The sequence below is a fragment of the Mastigoproctus giganteus genome, chromosome 1 (genome assembly GCF_048544385.1).
Source record: "Mastigoproctus giganteus isolate SK-2022 chromosome 1, ASM4854438v1, whole genome shotgun sequence".
Classification (NCBI taxonomy): Eukaryota; Metazoa; Arthropoda; class Arachnida; order Uropygi; family Thelyphonidae; genus Mastigoproctus; species Mastigoproctus giganteus.
The window spans coordinates 102,457,700-102,473,390 of record NC_143575.1 but is presented as its reverse complement, the minus strand read 5'-3'; the positions used below and the strand labels follow the sequence as shown (position 1 = coordinate 102,473,390).

Sequence of the window (15,691 nt, the reverse complement as noted above, 5' to 3'; positions counted from 1 at the left end):
TATTTTGGAAGGAACTTGCTAAAGTTTTACAAAACTGTTCGAAAAGGCAGAGAGAAGAAAATATCCAAGCAAGCAATGTGTACTTTCACAAATTTTAATGCAGAATAGTGTAAAATACATACAATAACCAGTAATGCTTGGCATATACTGCTACTCAAGACTGCAATTTTTGAACAGCTGCATAAAGTGAAGGTTCCTCAGACTTGCTGGACTATTTTTATATTATATTTGAAATTAACAAAAGATACATTAGAACAAATATTAAGAAGTTATACAACGGTGTTAGCTCTTGTGCCAAAAATCACACGAAATAATAAATATGAAATGACTGAATATTCAGGATGCATGCATGTACCATATGCTGATATTAATATCAGTACACTAGAGTGGGACGTTGATTATCTGAACCATGCAAGGAACTGGCAAAGAGTAATATCTAAAAGTGCCAACATGCATGTCAGCTTAATTTATATCAGTTAAAATATTTTGACAATAAAGCTATTTAATTTATAGCTAACAAGATAGACAGGCTTGCTTTTGTTTAGCAATATCAGGTGGAAAATTATTCCCTTTTAAGACCAGTAATGTAATGGCTTATATAATACCAAGCAGTCACATTTACAGCTTCTGCCGTGATGAAATTTGCAGCACAGAAAAAAAAAAAAAAAAAAAACACATTTACTTATGTTCATAATTCTGTTTGCATAACCTGTAAAGATCGATAAGGAATTTTGCTCACTTGGGAAGACAGAAGATAATAAATTGACATCACTGGAAAAAAAGGAGAGAGAGAGAGAGAGAGAGACACAGATTTGTTGTTGTTGTAGGGTTTTAGGAGCATCAGCAACTAAGGCCATATTGCTCCATATACAGTCTGTAAATTAGGCGTGTTCTGTGGTTGATTTCTGTTTGTAGGAAAAAAATTCTGAGTTTTCGGGAGAAAAACCATGCTACCCTTGCCTGAGACTGTGAGACTCAGCCACTGTGAAAAAGCCCCTAAAAATTCCTTGTCTTTTCCAGCTAGTGTGGGGAGAATGGCGATTCTACTAACTGTGCTACGAGAAAGAGAGAGAGAGAGAGAGAATTTTAATAGTGTAGCGAGCTGGTGATACATTAAGGAGCAGGAAAAAATAAGTGATTTTGGACAAACAGTTACTGTATTTTAAAGACGTGTTAACAATGTCAAGCTGGTGACCTGATAAGCAGTAGGTCAAAAATCAATGTTTGGATAAAAACAACAGAAAATTTATTGTAAAATTTTAAATTTTGCTTCTTCGATGATCAATTCTAGCAGTTCAAAAGCAATCTGCTTCCTATAAATCAATTATCTGAACAAGTATATCCCCATCAGTTTGGATAATCGACATCCCACTGTACTTGAGTAGATAGTGTTCTAATGTGTCTGTGCATGGATGTAAATGTTTAGATTCTCACTTGATGTTTGCTTACCTAAAAACAAACATCAATGAGTTTCTTCTGAGTAGAAGTCCTTCTTCAAGCTTCTGGAAGAAAATCTTCCTTTCTTTTTCCAATTTCTCAAGCTGAAATTCCCTTTAACGACCATCGAAAGAAGGAACTTCATATCATTTTCTTTGCTTCTAATCTTGAAAAAAAAATGTGTTCTTGTGTTTTCATGTTCACCATCTTCAAATGGAAGTAACAGTAATCTTTATTTTCCTTCTTCATCCATTATTCCTTCTTTCTAGCCCTTGGAATTTAAACAAAAAACAAATATCAATAAGAAGACTTTTATTGAAAACTACATTTTAAAAATGGGATGGCAACTTTAATAAGCAAATAACATTATTACAATCACAACAAATTACCACTACAATTAAAACAGTTGCAAGGTAAGTATATTACAAATGTCCCTACATGTATCAAATGTGGGAAGATAGCAGGTAATTTCAGCTGACAAAATAAATGGCTCAAACTACTAGTGAAATAACACGAAAACGTTATCAGAATGAACAGGAAATGAACAGTTACATGTTACAGTTACATTACAGTACTTTTAGAAACATATACATCATTCTAATAGTGAATATGAGAATAATGAAGGGAGGTAACAAGTTATCATGCTAAAAAGATGCGATTTCCAAAAAAAAAAAAAAAAAAAAAGGAACAGGAGTTCACATGCAGTGTAAAGTAATTTCTCCCCACTAGCTGTTGCCCAAAGAGGAAAAAAATTTAGAGAAGCAGCACTGCTCCTGTCCTTCAGTAGTACCCGTACTTACGGGGAGGTGAGTAGGAGCGGGAACGAGATCGAGAGTATCTGCTTGATGATCTATAATATGGAGATGGTGAGCGATTTCTGTATCCTCCACTGCTGCTCCCACCATATTTTGGACTGTCAAAACAAATAAAAATTATATTATTATAGCCATTAAAGTAATGCTTTTAGATCAAAAAGAAACATTTGAAAATATTGCAAGTTAAAATTTTAATTATTTTTTTTCCTTACACCATTGTTCCCCCTGCCCTTTATCAAAGAATTGATAAATAAAGTTAGTGAACAGATTTCTGAACAAAATAGAGCTTGCAAAAATAGAGAAAATAAAATTTATTTACAAAGCAAGACAGTTATCTTAAGGACAAAATAAGATTGAAATCAAGAGGACCATTTAGGTCACACAAAGAACATCTGTGAATTTTAAAATTACATCTATCACTACACCATATGAAGTTCCGATTGTGCATCGAGACAATCTGAGAAAATATTGTGGCTGACAGTACCATTATTATTCTTGGTGTTCCATTAAATAACTTGTTAAAACAAAATACAGTAGAACCAGGATAAGAAATCCCACACAAGAAGTTTCCCCCTGTAGGTTTGGTTTCTTAAGTCTCAATTTCAACTCCATGTTGTTATGTATTATTTCCCCCCTTAAGAAGTTTCCCGGGTAAAAAATTTTCTGCATAAAAAGTTCATGATAAAGAAAACACAGCGTATTATTATAATGACGTTTTCCCACTTAATACATTTTTTAAATATAGAAATTATTTATTTTTAATATTAAAAAAATATAAACATTTGGTAATCAAGAAAGTTAGTGCCAAGCATCATTTTAGTTCATAGTAAACCACCGAAATAGGTGACATGGCATCATTTTTGATATACATTAATCTCATATTGTGAATGCCTTCACAACAAGTTGCACTGATATTGCAGTACCTCCAATAAGCAATGCTTCGGCGATGGAGAAGACTAATGTTACTTATTTTGGGCAGATCCTGGGTGGTGGTATTGCTTATTGGAGGTAGTGCAATATCAGGGCAACTTGTTGTGAAGGCATTCACAATATGAGATACATGTATATCAAAAACAATGCCATTTCACCAACTTCGGTCAGTGGTTTGCTAAAAAGTAAAAATTATACTATGCACTAATTTGTTTGATTAGTGAATTTTCCGTAGTTTGAAGCTTTCAGCGCTAAAACCTTTTTAGTATAAACATTTTGAAGTAATGGAAGTGACATATTGCAAATGTTTTCATTGATATCCATAATTGGACGTCGACCACATTAAGAGTTAAGTTCTGATGGTTGTGAACAGTTTTGAATTACTTAGTGGACTGTTGCTCTGTCTTACTGCAATTGTGACCTTTTAAGGTGAGTTGAAACTTCAAAGGAACTCATTCTTCCAACTTGGTAATGAGTTTAATGAACAGAATGTTAAGCAATTAGAAATCCTCAGTTTAAAAATGTTTCCCATAGGCAGAGTAAAATATTTATAAATTCTGAAATAGTACTTAAAAATCATCTTTAACTTATGTGTATCTTTTCATTTTTATTTGTGTAGTTAGTATTTCATACCCTCAGGTCATTTTCTAAGAAGTTTTCCCGCTTAAGAAGTTCTAAACCTCCAGTCCCTTGGAAAACCCGAATCCCAACATTTTCATAATGGACAGTGAGTGTAAAGCAAAACATAAATATTTCTGAGTCTAGTGGTAACTGCTATAGGTCACCTGATGAAGGTAAATCAGAAGAAATGATACCACCTGAGAAAACTTGTGCATCTGTCACAAACCCCAGAAGTGGAAAATATTAATCCTGATAATCAAGAGCATAACTTAAAATTTCAGTTTTCCTTAACAACTGGAGAAAATTATGCAAGTCAACACACACAACACAATACAAATTTTTCTATTAAGCAAAATACTAATCAGATAACTAAACATACTTCTAATATAAGGAAACCTACTTCTATTAGAAATAAGTTGTATTTCTTCCAATAAGTTAAAGGGAAACTAGTTTTTTTTAGAATTCGTAAAAAGACATTAGTTGTAAAGTTTGATTGTTGTGTTATTTAGATGTAAACTATTATTTTCCTTTAAAAAATGTTTTTTTTTTTTTTTTTTTTTTGAAAAAAGGTGGAAGGTTTATAGAACTTCAAATCTGTTGTTAAAACTTTTAAAGGACAAGAAGCAATGCTAAAAATGACTCAGAGATGGTTTAATTCTCTTAAAAATATGCGAAAATCAATCCATTCTAAAATCTTTTTTTTTTTTTTGTTAGTTGTTGATGCATCGGCTTCTGTGCACCTCCCAAGGTTTTTGCATTTTCTACTCTGATCCAAGCCTGAGACGGGATTCAAACCCGCGACCTTTGGGTTGCCAGGCAGGCACTCTACTCACCCGGCTAGCCCAGTCGGCAAAATCATTTTGTGAATGAAACATGTTTGTTGTAGTTTCACTTTTTGAACATAGCTGTCTTTGATATATCTAAGCTGTTAGGGAGTGTTCATTGTTACCAGTTTAACTGAAATTATTATTCATTAAAACAATGTTTCAATCACTTCACCTGACACTCAAGATGTGTTAAACACATTATGTATCACTAGGAACAACAGGTAAGAGGGGGGAAAAGGGGGTGGGATAACAAAAGAGTTATCCCACTCCCTTCTTTAAGTGGAATTTAAAAGAAGTTCCAAAGTTAAGAATAAAAGGGTGGTTGAGTGGGAGAAGACGGAGTGGCAATCAATGGACGCTGCTCTTCGTGGACTAATGTTATTAGTGGAGTCCCACAGGGTTCGGTGTTGGGCCAACTGTTGCTTTGTATATTTATCAATGTACTAATATTATAGGATTATTAAAAGCTTGTTTTACTAATAATGAATGGCCTATATAACAGTACGGTTTTAAATAAAAATTGTCACATATGAGTAAATATTTTATTATCAAAGATCACTTCAAATGTCATTATGTTTCCACAAATGAGAGAACCTAAGATCCAAAAGGATATTCCAAGGTAGCAACAAAACCTTTTTTTATACTTATTACTAATGCCACATGCAAAATTTATGGAACTCAAGGCACTGTAAACACTTCTACATTGATACTATAATGCAAAGTTGTTCCTGAACAGAAATTAAAACTACAATGGCAATTTATTAAACTGCTTACATTGCACTGGCAGGCTTTTTTGCTACACAAGTTTAATGATAAACACTGTACATTAATTACTGGGATAAAAAAAAGTTTAGTTTAGCATTAGTAGAGGCATATGATGCAAGAAAGCAAGCTTATGAAGCATCAGCCAAAAAAAAAAAAAAACCTTCCACTTCACCCCTCTGTTCGTTCGAAATACCTGCTGAGCCTGAAATTTATTTAGGCTATCAACTTCCACAACAAGGAATGGAAGACTGTTCCACCAACCAACTACCCGCTGGCTAAAGGCAAATTTCCGCACATCTATCCTGAATCTGTCTTTCCTCAATTTGAATTTATGCCCTCTCAGGTGATTATTCTGAGCAAGAGGAAGAATCCCATCAGCACTGGGCATGCTCAAACCATTCAAGGCTTTATACACCTCTATCAGATCACCTCGCCGGTGCCTAGTCTCCAGACACTGTAATTTGCAAAACTAAAGCTTTTCTTCATAAGAGCAACCCTTTGTTCCATTCACTAATCTTGTTGCCCTTCTCTGTACTTGTTCCAGCAGCTCTACATCCTTCTTGAAATGATGCCTCCAGACCTGTATACAGTACTCAAGGTGTGGCCTGACCATTGCCTTATACAAGGGAATAATCACCTCCTTATCCCTGCTAGAAAAATTCCTGTATATCACTGATAATACACCATGAGCTACTCTTGCCGCCCGCCTGCACTGCTCAGAGAACTTCATATCTGCCTGCACAATTACCCCCAGGTCCTTTCAATTCTCTACCATTGTCAGTGTAGTACCACAGAGTTGATACATTGCTCTGGGGTTGCTGTTTCCCATATGTAGTACTTTACATTTGTCAATGTTAAACTTCATTTGCCACCCCTCAGCCCATCTGCTCAACCTTTCCAGATCCTGTTGCAGCAGCATAGCGTCAGTAGAGTCCTTAACAACCCTGCCAACCTTTGTATCGTCTGCAAACTTGGACATTAAGCTTGATATACCATCATCAATGTTATTTAAAAATACAGAAAACAATAATAGATCCAACACTGAACCCTGAGGGACTCCACTAATAACATTAGTCCACGATGAGCAGTGTCCATTGATTACCACTCTCTGTCTTTTCCCCCTCAACCACCCCTTTATCCATAGCAGCAATTTGCCTCCAATGCCACACTGCTCCAATTTGTGCAGCAGTCTTCCATGTGCAACAGTATAAAAAGCCTTTCTAAGATCCAAGTATATAATATCAAAGTTATTCCTTGCATCCAGTTCTTTTGTGACTGCATCATAGTATCCAATCAAATCGGTCAGGCAAGACTTCCCCTTAACAAAACCATGCTGTGTCCGAGCTATAACTGATGTCTTGTCTAGATGATCCTGCAGTGCTTCTTTAATCAGTGCCTCCATTAATTTTCCTGGAACAGAAGTTAAACTCACAGGTCTATAATTACTTGTGTCAGCTTTTGATCCTCCTTTGTGAATTGGGGTCACATTTGCATATCTCCAGTCTATAGATACCTCCCCTGAGTCCAAGGAAGCTCTCATAATTATGGCTTAGGGTTTGCTTACTTCCTTTGCTGCCTTCTTTAATATAACTGGATAGATCCCACCCACCCCAGGTGCCTTTCTTGTGTTTATCTTCAACATTTTTTCCTCCACTTTACTCTCAGTTATTCCCCTCGCTGAATAACTCTCAAGTGTGAATGTCGATGCAAAATATTCATTTAGTTTGTTAGCTACCTGAGCAGGATCATCAACAGTTGAATCATCGATATCAAGTGGACCAATCTGATTCATCCCCTTTCCTCTAGAGTTTACATAAGTAAAGAACTCTGTGCTGTTTTTTTTTGCATCCCTTGCCAAAGATTTCTTGTAATCTGCCTTCGCCTGCCTAACCTCCTTTGTAACTTGGTTACAGACCAGCTTATATCTATCATAGGCTTCTGTGTCACGTGTTAATTTATATGTATCCCATGCATTTTTCTTCTCTGCCATGTGTCTCATTAGTTCATCTGACATCCATTTAGGCCTAAACCTTGAACAATATTTCTTAGTTGGTATGTAAAGCCTAGTAGCTTCCAAGATAAGTTCTTGAATGCTTCCAATTTTGAATTTGCTGTTGGTAACATCATCAGTTGGTCCCACTGTATAGAATTTAAATACAGTCTCAGACCATTGTAGTTACCTTTACGAAAGCAATAACCCTTCCCTTTACCCCTGATGGTAGTTACCTCTTTGATAAAGTTATTTATCAAAGTCCTAGTTTAGTTATTTATCAAAGTTAAAAAATATATATATATAAACTATATGATATCAAAAATTAATACTGAAGTTGAGAACTGCTTTTTGATTGAATCATTTGCTTATTTTCCACTTATATATCTTGCTTTATTAAGTATATCTTTCTTTTTATTCTAAACAGGAGACTTGTTATTTATAAAAAATAGACAATACAGAAAACTCAACTAAGTGATATGCTTAATCAGAGCCAGTGTTAATTTAAGTGAGAAAATTGAATCCCTGGCCTATAAATACATATTACAGGGAGAAATATTTTATAAATATCTTTTCACAGGATTATTTCTTATGTTAAAGAAATTTTATCAAATTGAAAAATGCAACAAGAAACCATTAGTGTAGTAGTACTGTGTCATTCAAATTCCTTTCACGATCCAAAACACTTTATAGAAGGAAGGGGAATGAATCAGATCGGCCCATTTGATATTGATGGTTCGACTGTTGATGGTCCTGCTCAGATAGCTGATACAGTCAGTTCTGCTATAATTCGTATTTTTGCAATGCGAATTTGCTCCAATGCGATTCATACATTAGGGAACAATGCAACTATAATGCAATTTTTGCATTGGCCCATGCACGATTTCGTCTGCAAGTTACACCAGGTGAATGTAAAACCCAGCATCAAGCTGAAAGTAGAGACCTGTGCCGCAATACATAAAGTTTACGAAACTTAAAAAATGTCAAATGTCAAATGTGTGAGAGCTATATTTCCTATTTACTGTAATTGTATAGGTCGGAGACACTGTTATCAAACATCATTCACTGTATTCACAAGATTTTCTGTTCGAACAGAAATTTCATGATGCAGGAATTGTGTGAGTGGAGGTCACTACTATAAAACAAAAACATTTTTCAGTTCCCGGTTTACTGGACTTTTCTGTTAGCACAGTATGATTATGAACGGGTAGCAAACTTGATCGTATTGCATTTGCAATAATACTGATAGCTGGAATTCTGTGGGTTTTTACGTAATGGTGAGATGTGTTTCCCCTTCCTCTTAAATCATATAAAAAACATAAATAAATTTTCAGAATCTTCTCTTTTGTGCGTGCTGTGTTTGTCGTTATTGGTTGTTCATCTTTTTTACTGTTTTAAATTTTACAATCAAAAAAAAAAAAAATAAATAAAGTCAGTGAACAGAAATACCAAACAAATTTCATATCTTGTCAAGGTAAAATGCTATAATTACTGTAATATTTATTTATTTATTTATTGGAAATTTAGGTTGTTTAAACCTCTGTTAGCAATATTATTGGGTTTCTAACTTTTTCATACTGTTTTACTTACCAGACTGAACATTTTTTTTTTTTTTTTTTGAGTGCTCTGCCTTATCCTATTGTTTTTAATGTGTGAAATAGCATAATGAGGAGATTTTTAGGAGCACATGTACCGCGTTATAGCAGAACTGACTATAATCTGATTGAGTATTTTGCATCTACATTCACACATGAGGAGTTATTCAATGAGGGGAGTGCCAGAACTTTACAAACTCTAACAGGGAGCTAAGTGATTTTGTAATAACTGAGAGAAAAATGGAGGAAAAATCATTCAAGTTAAACATAAGAAAGGCACCTTGAGGTGGATGGAATCTATCCAGTTATATTAAAGGAGGTGGCAAAGGAAGTAAGCAAACCCTTAGCTATAATTATGAGAGCATTTTTGGACTCAGGGAAAGTCCCCATGGACTGGAGATGTGCAAATGTATCCCCAATTCACAAAGGGGGATCTAACAGTAACACAAGTAATTACAGAGCAGTTAGTTTAACTTCCGTTCTGGGTAAAATAATGGAATCACTGGTGAAAGCTGCATTGTTCGTTATTTTGGTTTTTAGGAGCATTAGCAACTAAGGCCATATTGCTCCGGGATATGTGGTGGTCATTCCCTAACCTTTCTGCATCCTCCGTATTTGGTGGTGACGGGCTCGAACCCCGGTCTAATCAAGAAGCGTGTGCTATGCACTGCTGCTCCTTCCCACTATGGAGCAGCTGGCTACGGAGGCGTGAAAGATGCAATGCAGGATCATCTAGACAAGACTGCAGCATGGGTTTGTCAAGGAAAAGTCTTGTCTGACAAATTTGAATGGATACTATGATGTGGTTACAAAGGAACTGGATGCAAAAAATAATTTTGATATCATATACAGTCAGTCCTCATATAGCACGATAGTTGTGTTCCTAGAAACCCTCGTGCAATATAAACAACAGGCCCTATGGGAAAAATGGGGTTAGGTGCCGACCACCCAAGATTGAACATACATTTGTAACGAAAACATTACCAAACACAATAAATAATCGTAATAAAATACGTAAGTATTTTATTACGACTATTACGTGATAAAATATTGCTACTGCTTTTGCTTCTACATAAGCAAACTTGTTTTTTGTTTGATTTTCTATCCAAACAGATGACAGCCGTTCCATCTCTTCCAATTCTTTGTCTTGATCTAATGGATTTTAATTAATTACACTTTTGAGTTGTTTCTGCAATGAAAGTTGTTTTTATTTTCTCTGCATTCTTTGTAATTCTTGGCGTTGCCTCATTTAGGCCTGTAGCATGGGCAATATTACATGATGTTTCATTTCGCTCAAAGCATTTCACAATTTCATATTTTTTTTTCTATCAACAGAGGCGGACTGGTCATAAGCCTTACCAGGAAACCCCGGTGGGCCAGACGCTGGTGTGATTTTGGCCTTAAACCATAGTATAAGGCCACTATAAATTTTCCCGGAGTAAGAATTTTTGACCCAGTCCACCTCTGTTTATCGATATTGCTTTTCTTTTTCTCTCTGAATCTGCAGTGTCTTCACCAGGACACTTCCTTTTCACACCTTTTAAGTATTTGACTCATTTTTAGGGAATAAAGCACAATTACAAAACAAGGAGGCACGCTTAATACACATAAACAAAGCTGTGCGCGTGTAGCAACTGAATAAACAACACCGTAAAGGCAGAGATACACTATTAACACCTCACATTTTACTAAAGCACATTTCTAGGGATTACTACCATAAAACAAAAACAATTTCCAGTTGCATTACTGATAATGGAATCTGTCATAAACTGGTAGTAAACTCGATCTAATTGCATTTGCAATTATACTGATAGCTGGAATTGTGCTGGTTTTTACGTTATTATGGTGAAATGTGTTTCCCCTTCACTGATATAAAACACATAAATACATTTTCAGAATCTTCTCTTCATTCCTATCGTGTTGCGTTCAGTTGGGGTGATTCCGCGTTCGACTGCCATTTCTTGTAAACACAAAGGCAAATCGTGCATAAGCGAATTCGGTTTGTGTTATATAAGATACCGTTCCCCTATTTATAAATCGTGTATGATCGAATTCGTGTAGTGTAAACATGTGTTATACGACGACTGACTGTACTTGGATTTCAGGAAAGCTTTTGACACTGTTGCGTATGGAAGATTACCGTACAAATTGGAGCAGTATGGTATTAAGGGTAAGTTGCTACAATGGATAAAAGGATGGTTGAGTGGGAGAAGACAGAGTGGTAATCAATGGATGCTGCTCTTTGTAGACTAACATTATTAGTGGAATCCTACAGGGTTTGGTGTTGGGCCCACTGTTGCTTTGTATATTTATCAATGATATTGATTGATAAAAGTATATTAGGCTTTGACATTGACAAATGCAAAGTAGTGCATATGGGTAGAAGTCACCCCAGAGAAACATACCAACTGTGTGGTACTACACTTAGGGTGGTAGAAAATGAAAATTACCCGGGAGTGATTGTGCAGCCAGATATGAAGTTTTCTCAGTAATGCAGACAGACTGCCAGAGCAGGTCATGGGGTATTGTCAATGATATACAGGAATTTTGCTAGCAGGAAAAAGGAGGTGATTATCCCTTTGTATAAGGTAATGGTCAGGCCATGCCTTGAGTACTGCATACAGGTCTAGAGGCCTCATTTTAGGAAGGATGTAGAGTTGCTTGAGAGTGTACAGAGAAGAGCAACAAGATTGGTGAGGGGAGCGAAGAGGTCCTCTTACCAAGAAAGGCTTAAGTTCTGCAAATTGCAGCGGCTGTAAACTAGGCACCTGCAAGGCATATAAGGCCTTAAATGGGTTGAGCATGCTGAATTCTGATGGGATTCTTCTGCTTGTTTAGATTATGACCCTGAGGGGGCATGAATTCAAATTGAGGAAAGACAATTGTAGAATAGATGTGTGGAAATTTGCATTTAGCCAGTGGATGGTTAATTGCTGGAACAAACATCCATCTGTTGTTGTGGAAGTTGATAGTTTAATAAATTCAAGGAGAAACTGGATAAATTTTTAGAGGGAATGGATGTGTGAAATTTTTTTTTTTTTTTTTTTGGCTGATGCTACACAAGCTCATACGCTTGCCTTCTTGCATCCCATGCCTCTTCTACTACTACTTTTTGAAACAAGAAAAGTTAATAAATTCCTGAAGAAAAAGAACCGAATCACATATCAGTGCAAGAAATCTAAAACAGTTTAAGCAAATTCATAACTTTAGGCAAGTTATTCTCATCTGTGTGGAAAGGCTATTCGTTTCCTTTCTTCAATCAAATGTGTTCCATATTCATTTACTGAGGTTATTACTCCTTGATAGGTTGAAGAATTGATTTGCATATTTCTTAAATTCTTCAGTTCCATTTAAAAAATGTTCTGTTTATAATCAGACATGACTACTAGGTCAGAAGAGTTTATGATTAATCATTTTTACAAAGAATATATAATCATAATTGTATTTAGCAGTAATTCAGGCTAGAACCATAGTTAACTCAAATGCATATGCTACTCCACTCTCATGCTTGACCACTCAGCTAAATTTCATTAAGCTGAGTGATCAAAGCATATGAAATTTGCTGTCTTCCCACATGAAAAAATTTTTCCCTTAATAAGTACAAAAATTAAGCTTAAAAAATTTAGAAGTTCGTTACCATAGCTGACTAAATCAGGTTGATTTTGACTTGTAGTAGGCAGTTTTACTGCCAAGGTTTCAAAGGTTGCCAGATTTCCAGTACATCTGTTACATCCAAGGTAGAGAAATAAATGAAGCAAATTTTGCAGTATCAGTTCTACCAATTTCAGCAAGTGAATCTACCAGAATCTATTATAAAAGAAGAAAGAACTGATGTACTGTTGGCCTTGGTTGAACTAAATTAGTATTAGTATTAATAGTGGCAAATGATGCAAAAAGAGCACATAGCATCCACCAAACAAAATAAAAAAAAAAAAAACCATTTCATCTATCCATCACCTCCAATAGTATGTCTAGTTCTTCCTTGTATTTATTCAAACTATCCATTTCCACAACAGATGGAAGCTAGTACCAGTAATCAACCACCAGCTTGCTGAAGGTAAACTTCCACACAATCTATTCTGCAGCCATCCTTCCTCAATTAGAATTTATATACCCTCATGTGCATAGTCTGCACAAGAGGAAGAATTTCTTGATCAAGCCATTCAAAGCCTTAAACACCTCAATCAGATCATCTCACATGTGCCTAGTCTCTAGACCAGTGGTTCCCAACCACTGTGCTGTGATCCTTTTCAAGTATGCTGTGAGATTAGGAAAAATTCCACTGATTTCGATGGCTATCGCTTTTTCGGTGTGCCGTTAATATTCATCTTTTAACTTAAAGTGTGACTCGAGTGACAAAAGATTGGGAGCCACTGCAATTTATAAAACTGAAGCCTTTCTCAGTAAAAGCACCCCTTTGTTCCCTTCACCAATCTCATTGCCTTTCTCTGTACCCGTTCTAGCAGCTCTACACCCTCTGTAAAATGGGGCCTACAGGCCTTTATGCAGTACTCAAGATGTGGCCTGACCAGTCTTATACAATAGGATAATCCCCACCTTATTCCTGCTAGCAAAATTCCTGTATATCATTGAAAAAAACCCCATGGGCTGTCCTGGCAACCTATCTGCACTTCTCAGAGAATTACATATCTGACTGCAAGATAACCCCAGAGTCTTTTCCATTTTCCACTACCCTGAGTGTAGTACCACACAGTTAGTATGTTAATCTGGAATTACTACTACCCATATGCAGTTTGTTGTTTGTTTGTTTGTTATTTGGTTTTTAGGAGCATTAGCAACTAAGGCCATATTGCTCCAGAGATATGCGATGGTCATTCCCTGACCTTTCTGCATCCTCCGTATTTGGTTACCCATTTGCAGTACCGTGCATTTGTCGATGTTAAACTTCAAATACCATTTCTCAGCCCACCTGCCTTATTTTTCTAGATCCTGTTGCAGCAGCATACCTTCATTACTCTCATTAATCACACAGCACTGAATCCTGTGAGACTCCACTAATAAAAAAATTACCCCGCAAAGAGCAATGTCCATTGACAACCACTCCGTCTTCTCCATTTAATCCCCCTTTATCGAAAGCAGTAACTGTCACTTAATGCTACACTGCTCTAATTTGGACAGCAGTCTTTTATGTGCAATAGTATGAAAAGTTTTCTGAAATCCAAGTATATATGAAAATAATTTTTGCATCTAGTTTCTTTGTGACTGCATCGTAGTATCTAATCCAATTGGTCAGACAAGATTTCCTCTTAAACCCATGCTGTGAAGTATAACTGCACTCCTACCTAGAAGGTTCTGCATTACTTCTTTAACCAGTGACTCCCATTATTTTCTCCGACACAGAAGTTAAGCTAGGGTTTGTAATTACGTGTCACCCTTTGATTCCTCTTTGTAAATTGGGGTTACATTTGCATATCTCCAGTCCACAGGAACCTGAATCCAAAGATGCTCTCTTAATTATGGTTAAAGGTTTGCTAACCTCCTTTGCTACATCCCTTAATATTATTGAATAGATCCCATCCAACCCAGGTGCCTTTTTTTTTTGTTTCTCTTTCATTTTCCTCTGTTATCACAAAATCATTCATCTCCCATTTAGAGTTTGATAATTTTTGGCTTTCCCCCACTCCACTCAAAGAATACCTCATGAGCGAATATAGGGGCAAAATACTTATTTAGTCTGACGGATAAACCTGAGCAGGATCATAAACAGTTAAACCGCTGACATCAAGTGGACCAATATGATCAACCACTTCCTCCTACTGTTAATATTAGTAAAGAAGTCTCTGCTGCTTTTCTTGGCATTCTTTGGCAGAGACTTGCCTAACCTTTGTGACTTAATTGCAGACTACTTTATATCTAGCACAGGCTTCTGTATCACCTGGTAATTTATATGCATCCCATGAATTTTTCTTCTCTTCCATCTGTCTTAATAGTTTATCTGACATCCATTTAGGTCTAAGCCTTGAGCAGTATTTCTTAGTTGGTGGACTTCCTTGAACAGTATTTCTTAATTCTGCCTTATTTTTCTAGATCTTGTTGCAGCAGCAGCATACCTTCATTACTCTCATTAACCAACCCAGCACTGAATCTAGTGAGACTCCACTAATAAAATTACCCCACAAAGAGCATTCTAAATGAGAAGCATTCAGGTAATGTTTCTCAATTAGAATTTGTTGCTGGTAACATCATTAGTTAGTCCCCCTGTGTAAAATTTAAAAACTGTCTGACACCACCGTAGTACTCTTTATAAAAGCAAAAACCCTTCCCTTTACCCCCGATGGTAGTTACATCTTTAAGTAAATCCCACATCAATACACTGTGATCATTGCTACCCAATCTTTCTTTTAGTGCAAGTTCTGAATGCATGAAGAATCACTGCTGAAAATCAGATCAAGAGTATTGCTCTCTCATGTTGCCTCTCTAACATGCTGCTGGTGTAGAAAACAGCCATCTAATAAATCCACAAAAGACTTGCTAGTGCATGAGTGACCAACCTACAAGTTCCAGTCTATATCTGAAAAGTTAAAATCCCCAATTATAAGACGTTCTAATTTACTGGCCTCTGTAGTTCTCTGTACAGTTGTTCATTGTACTCATCATTCAGCCATAATACACTCCTACTCTTGTTTTTGTTTTCCTGCTCATGTCACACCAGATTGGCTTAACATGGCAACTCACTTCAACTGGATGCAC

General features: G+C 36.1%; 1 protein-coding gene across 1 annotated transcript in view; it reads right to left on the bottom strand.

Moving 5' to 3' along the window:
* Positions 1–2,120: 2,120 nt before the first annotated feature.
* Positions 2,121–15,691, bottom strand: part of LOC150091063 (transformer-2 protein homolog beta-like) — a 160,767-nt gene continuing 147,196 nt past the window's right edge. The window contains exon 9 of the mRNA XM_090381536.1: positions 2,121–2,350. Coding sequence (XP_090237662.1) covers positions 2,218–2,350 — 133 coding nt within the window. The 3' untranslated portion in view covers positions 2,121–2,217. The remainder of the gene's footprint in view (positions 2,351–15,691) is intronic.